Source organism: Columba livia, chromosome 34 (assembly GCF_036013475.1).
Source record: "Columba livia isolate bColLiv1 breed racing homer chromosome 34, bColLiv1.pat.W.v2, whole genome shotgun sequence".
In the NCBI taxonomy this organism is placed as follows: Eukaryota; Metazoa; Chordata; class Aves; order Columbiformes; family Columbidae; genus Columba; species Columba livia.
Genome location: NC_088635.1, coordinates 290087 through 296086, shown reverse-complemented (window position 1 = coordinate 296086; position 6000 = coordinate 290087). Strand labels below are relative to the sequence as shown.

At 66.4% G+C, this 6000-nt stretch overlaps 2 protein-coding genes across 2 annotated transcripts in view; both read left to right on the top strand.

The window, feature by feature from the left end:
* EIF3K (eukaryotic translation initiation factor 3 subunit K) lies at positions 1 to 4275 on the top strand. Its single transcript, XM_065044243.1, has 8 exons — positions 1 to 193; positions 1971 to 2069; positions 3077 to 3197; positions 3432 to 3506; positions 3621 to 3687; positions 3800 to 3877; positions 3971 to 4096; positions 4178 to 4275. The coding sequence occupies exons 1-8, from the start codon at positions 42 to 44 to the stop codon at positions 4207 to 4209; spliced, it is 750 nt and encodes a 249-aa protein (XP_064900315.1). The 5' UTR covers positions 1 to 41; the 3' UTR covers positions 4210 to 4275.
* A 615-nt stretch (positions 4276 to 4890) lies between these two features.
* The window catches only part of ACTN4 (actinin alpha 4), a 28569-nt gene continuing 27459 nt past the window's right edge, over positions 4891 to 6000 (top strand). The window contains 1 exon segment of the mRNA XM_065044234.1: positions 4891 to 5113. Coding sequence (XP_064900306.1) covers positions 4973 to 5113 — 141 coding nt within the window. The 5' untranslated portion in view covers positions 4891 to 4972.

Here is a 6000-nt window from a genome sequence, read left to right as displayed (position 1 = left end):
CGTTCCTTCACTCCCCGCCTCGAGTCCTCCACCGTCCCGTCATGCCGGGCGAGCGCCCAAGGCGGAAGCGGAAGTTGCCGCGGCCGCCGGAGCCCGCCCCCGTCCCTCCTTCTCTTCCGGCGTCTCCGCGAGTCATGGCGCTGTTCGAGCAGATGCGGGCGAACGTGGGGAAACTGCTGCGGGGCATCGACCGGTAGCGGCGGGGGGGGCGCCGGGGGGGGCGGGAACAGCGGCCGGGGCGGTGGGGGGGGCGCCGGGGGAACGGGAACAGCGGCCGGGGCGGTGGGGGGGGCGCCGGGGGAACGGGAACAGCGGCGGGGGCGGCGCTGGGGCCTCGGGGGGCAGCGGTGCCAGCGTGGGGGCCGCACGGAGCGGGGTCTGTGGGGACCCCTCGGTGTTTAGAACCTGGGGGGGTCTGTGGGGACCCGTCGGTGTTTAGAACTTGGGGGGTCTGTGGGGACCCCTCAGTGTTTAGAACTTGGGGGGGTCTGTGGGGACCCCTCAGTGTTTAGAACTTGGGGGGTCTGTGGGGACCCCTCGGTGTTTAGAACTTGGGGGGTCTGTGGGGACCCGTCGGTGTTTAGAACTTGGGGGGTCTGTGGGGACCCCTCAGTGTTTAGAACTTGGGGGGGTCTGTGGGGACCCCTCAGTGTTTAGAACCTGGGGGGGTCTGTGGGGACCCGTCGGTGTTTAGAACTTGGGGGGTCTGTGGGGACCCCTCAGTGTTTAGAACTTGGGGGGGTCTGTGGGGACCCCTGAGTGTTTAGAACCTGGGGGGTCTGTGGGCACCCCTCAGTGTTTGGAGCCTGGGGGGGGGTCTGTGGGGACCCCTCGGTGTTTAGAACTTGGGGGGGTCTGTGTGGACCCCTCGGTGTTTAGAGCCTGGGGGGGTCTGTGGGGACCCCTCGGTGTTTAGAGCCCCTGGGGGGGTCTGTGGGGACCCCTCGGTGTTTAGAGCCTGGGGGGGTCTGTGGGGACCCCTCGGTGTTTAGAACTTGGGGGGGTCTGTGGGGACCCCTCGGTGTTTAGAACTTGGGGGGGTCTGTGGAGACCCCTCAGTGTTTAGAACTTGGGGGGGGTCTGTGGAGACCCCTCAGTGTTTAGAACTTGGGGGGGTCTGTGGGGACCCCTCAGTGTTTAGAACTTGGGGGACTCTGTGGGGACCCCTCAGTGTTTAGAACTTGGGGGGGTCTATGGGGACCCCTCAGTGTTTGGAGCCTGGGGGGGGGTCTGTGGGGACCCCTCAGTGTTTAGAGCCTGAGGGGGGGCTGTGGGGAACTTGGGGGGGGTCTGTGGGGACCCCTCGGTGTTTAGAACTTGGGGGGGTCTGTGGGGACCCCTCAGTGTTTAGAACTTGGGGGGTCTGTGGGGACCCCTGAGTGTTTAGAGCCTGGGGGGGGTCTGTGGGGACCCCTCAGTGTTTAGAACTTGGGGGGGTCTGTGGGGACCCCTGAGTGTTTGGAGCTTGGGGGGGTCTGTGGGGACCCCTCAGTGTTTAGAACCTGGGGGGGTCTGTGGGGACCCCTCAGTGTTTAGAACTTGGGGGGTCTGTGGGGACCCCTGAGTGTTTAGAGCCTGGGGGGGGTCTGTGGGGACCCCTCAGTGTTTAGAACTTGGGGGGGTCTGTGGGGACCCCTGAGTGTTTGGAGCTTGGGGGGGTCTGTGGGGACCCCTGAGTGTTTGGAGCCTGGGGGGGTCTGTGGGGACCCCTCAGTGTTTAGAACTTGGGGGGGTCTGTGGGGACCCCTCAGTGTTTAGAACTTGGGGGGTCTGTGGGGACCCCTCAGTGTTTAGAACTTGGGGGGGTCTGTGGGGACCCCTCAGTGTTTAGAACTTGGGGGGGTCTGTGGGGACCCCTCAGTGTTTGGAGCCTGGGGGGGTCTGTGGGGACCCCTCGGTGTTTCGCGGGTGTGGGGCCGGGGTGGGGGGGCTCGGTGTTGGTCCCAGACCGGTAACGGGGTCCCCCCCAGGTACAACCCCGAGAACTTGGCCACGCTGGAGCGCTACGTGGAGACGCAGGCCAAGGAGAACGCGTACGACCTGGAGGCCAACCTGGCCGTGCTGAAGCTGTGAGCGCCGCTTGGGGGGGGGCGATGCCCCCCGGCCTTGCCCAATGTCCCGCTTGTCCCCCCGTCCCCTTCAACGTCCCCTCTGTGTCCCCCCGCCCCGCCCAGTCCCCGAAGTCCCCCTGTGTCCCCCCTCCCCGAGGTCCCCTCCCTCTGTCCCCACCCCCCTGCTGTCCCCAAGGTCCCCTCTGTGTCCCCCCCCCCCAGCAAGGTCCACCTGCGCTGTCCCTGAGGTCCCCTCTGTCCCCCTTTTCCCTGATGTCCCCTCTGTCCCCCCCGTGTCTGAGGTCCTGCATGTCCCCCCCATTCCCCGAGGTCCAATGTCCCCCCCCATCTCCGATGTCCCCTCTGTCCCCCCCCCATCTCCGATGTCCCCTCTGTCCCCCCCCCATCTCCGATGTCCCCCTCTGTCCCCCCCCCATCTCCGATGTCCCCTCTGTCCCCCCCCCATCTCCGATGTCCCCTCTGTCCCCCCCCCATCTCCGATGTCCCCTCTGTCCCCCCCCATCCCCGATGTCCCCTCACCCCCCCACTGTCCCCCCCCCCCACCCTCGATGTCCCCTCACCCCCGCACTGTCCCCTCTGTCCCCCCCATCCCCGATGTCCCCTTACCCCCGCACCGTCCCCTCTGTCCCCCACCCTGCTGTCACCTCACCCCCCCTCCGTCCCCCCCCCCCATCCCCGATGTCCCCCCATCCCCGATGTCCCCCCATCCCCGATGTCCCCCCATCCCCGATGTCCCCCATCCCCGATGTCCCCCCCCGATGTCCCCCCCCGATGTCCCCCCCCGATGTCCCCCCCCGATGTCCCCCCCCGATGTCCCCCCCCGATGTCCCCCCCCGATGTCCCCCCCATCCTTGATGTCCCCTTACCTCCACACCGTCCCCTCTGTCCCCCCATGCCTGATGTCCCCTCTGTCCCCCTGCTCCCCGATGTCTCCTCACCCCCCCACGCTGTCCCCCCCACCCTTGACGTCCCCTCACCCCCCACCGTCCCGTGTCCCCCCGCAGGTACCAGTTCAACCCGGCGTTTTTCCAGACCACGGTCACGGCGCAGATCCTGCTCAAGGCTCTGACCAACCTCCCGCACACCGACTTCACCCTCTGCAAGTGCATGATCGACCAGGCCCACGTATCCGCCCCACGCTGGGGGGGGCCGGGAGGGATTTTGGGGACCCCCCCCCAACCCCTGACCACCCCAAGCCCCCTCTCCCCCTCCCTGGTGGGGCGACACATGGCAGCTTTGACCCCTCATCATCTACCTGTTGGCTTGGAGACCCAGATTTAGGGGCTTGGGGGGGCTGGTTTTGGGGAGCAGTGTGGGGGGGGTCCTCTCTGCATGTTTCCCTTGACCCCCCCCCCTCAGCAGGAGGAAAGACCCATCAGGCAGATCTTGTATTTGGGGGAGCTGTTGGAGACCTGCCACTTCCAGTCCTTCTGGGTGAGTCCTGCCCGGGGGGGGGCACCCCAAACCTGGGCAGCATCGGGGGGGGCTCCCCAGCCCTCGTTATCCACCCGCTGGGGGGTGTTAACGACCCCCCCTTCTCCCCCGCAGCAAGCTCTGGATGAGAACATGGAGCTGCTGGACGGGATCACCGGCTTCGAGGACTCCGTGAGGAAATGTGAGGGGGGGCTGTGGGGAGTTTGGGGGGCTGTGGGGAGTTTGGGGGGCTGTGGGGAGTTTGGGGGCCCCTGGGGGGTGCAGCAGCTGATGGGGGGGGTCTCGTTCCGCAGTCATCTGCCACGTGGTGGGAATCACCTACCAGCACATCGACCGCTGGCTGCTGGCCGAGATGTTGGGGGACCTCTCGGGTAAGCCAGGGGGAGCAGGAGGGTTTTGGGGAGGGGTCGGGGGGTGGGATGGGGGCTGAACCCCCCCCCCCTTTTGCCCCCCGTCCTGCCCAGAGGCTCAGCTGAAGGTCTGGATGAGCAAATACGGGTGGACGGAGCCGGAGCCCGGGCGCATCTTCATCTGCAACCAGGAGGAGAGCATCAAGCCCAAGAACATCGTGGAGAAGATCGACTTCGACAGTGGGTATTGGGGGGCTGGGAGCCCCCCCGGCCCCATGGAGCCCCCCAAAACCCCCCCTCACCCTCCTCCTTCTCCTGCAGGTGTCTCCACCATCATGGCCTCGTCCCTCTGATCCCGTGTTTTATCGTCCCCCCCCCCCTTTTAACTCCAGGCTTTGCCAGTAAAGGAGAAGCCTCCACAGTGCTGTTGTTATTTGGGGGGGCAGGGGTGTCCCCAGAGTTTGGGGATGGGGTGGGGGGAGCACTTTGGGGGGGGTCCTTAGAGCTTTGTGGGGGGATCTGGGGGTGACCCTTCACCCCCACATGCGGTTTGGCCACTCTTGGGTCTGGGGGACACTGTGGGGTGGGGTGCAGCACATTCCTCCAAGGGGCAGCTTGTGTCTCCTTATGGAGGCCACGCCCCCTTCGTGACAGCCACGCCCATTTATATGTGGCCACGCCCAGCTCCTATTTATTAATACACCGGGAAATGGGTGGAGTTAGTAGCGTCACGTGGGAGAATCCATGAATATTAAACAGGGGGCGTGACCGCGCCAGGCACGTTCACTATTAAAGATGCTCAGACAAGGCGCATGCGCGCAGAGAGCGGGGGCGTGACCGACGGTGGTGGGCGGGGCTCGCAGAGCAATGGAGGCATGTCGGGGGCGTGGCAGTGAGATCGCGGGGGCGTGTCTGACGGCGGTGGGGGGGGGCGATGAGAGCGCGATGGGCGTGGCCGCCGTCGGAGGGCGGGGCGATGAGGGGAGGCGTGTCTAATGACGGTGGGCGGGGCGCGGCGGGCGTGCCCGGGCGTGGCGGCGGGCGCCTGCGCAGTGCGGGGGCGCGGGCGGCGGCGCGGGGCGGCGGCAGCAGCGGAGCGATCGCGGTCGCGGCGCCATGGTGGATTATCACAGCGCCGGGCAGCCCTACCCCTATGGCGGGAACGGGCCCGGCCACAACGGCGACTACATGGCCCAGGAGGACGACTGGGACCGCGACCTCCTGCTCGACCCCGCCTGGGAGAAGCAGCAGCGCAAGGTGGGCCCGGGGACGGGGGTCCTGAGGCGGCGGGGCCTGGCGGGACCTCTGAGCCTTCAGGCCCTGGGGGCGGCCTGGGGGGACCCCTGAGGCGGCAGCGCCCGGGCGGGGGGGGCTTGTGGGGCCTGACGGGGCCTAAGTGTTTAGAACTTAGAGGGGGTGTCTGTGGGGAATCTGGGGGGGGTCTGTGGGGACCCCTCAGTGTTTAGAACTTGGGGGGTCTGTGGGGACCCCTCAGTGTTTAGAACTTGGGGGGGTCTGTGGGGACCCCTCGGTGTTTAGAGCCTGGGGGGGTCTGTGGGGACCCCTCAGTGTTTAGAGCCTGGGGGGGTCTGTGGGGACCCCTCAGTGTTTAGAACTTGGGGGGGTCTGTGGAGACCCCTCAGTGTTTAGAGCCTGGGGGGGTTTGTGGGGACCCCTCAGTGTTTAGAACTTGGGGGGTCTGTGGGGACCCGTCAGTGTTTAGAACCAGAAGGGTTCCATGGGGACCCCTCGGTGTTTAGAACTTGGGGGGGTCTGTGGGGACCCCTCGGTGTTTAGAACTTGGGGGGGGTCTGTGGGGACCCCTCGGTGTTTAGAACCTGGGGGGGTCTGTGGGGACCCCTCGGTGTTTAGAACTTGGGGGGGTCTGTGGGGACCCCTCAGTGTTTAGAACCAGAAGGGTTCCATGGGGACCCCTCGGTGTTTAGAACCTGGGGGGGTCTGTGGGGACCCCTGAGTGTTTAGAACTTGGGGGGGTCTGTGGGGACCCCTCAGTGTTTAGAACCAGAAGGGTTCCATGGGGACCCCTCGGTGTTTAGAACCTGGGGGGGTCTGTGGGGACCCCTGAGTGTTTAGAACTTGGGGGGGTCTGTGGGGACCCCTCAGTGTTTGGAGCCTGGGGGGGG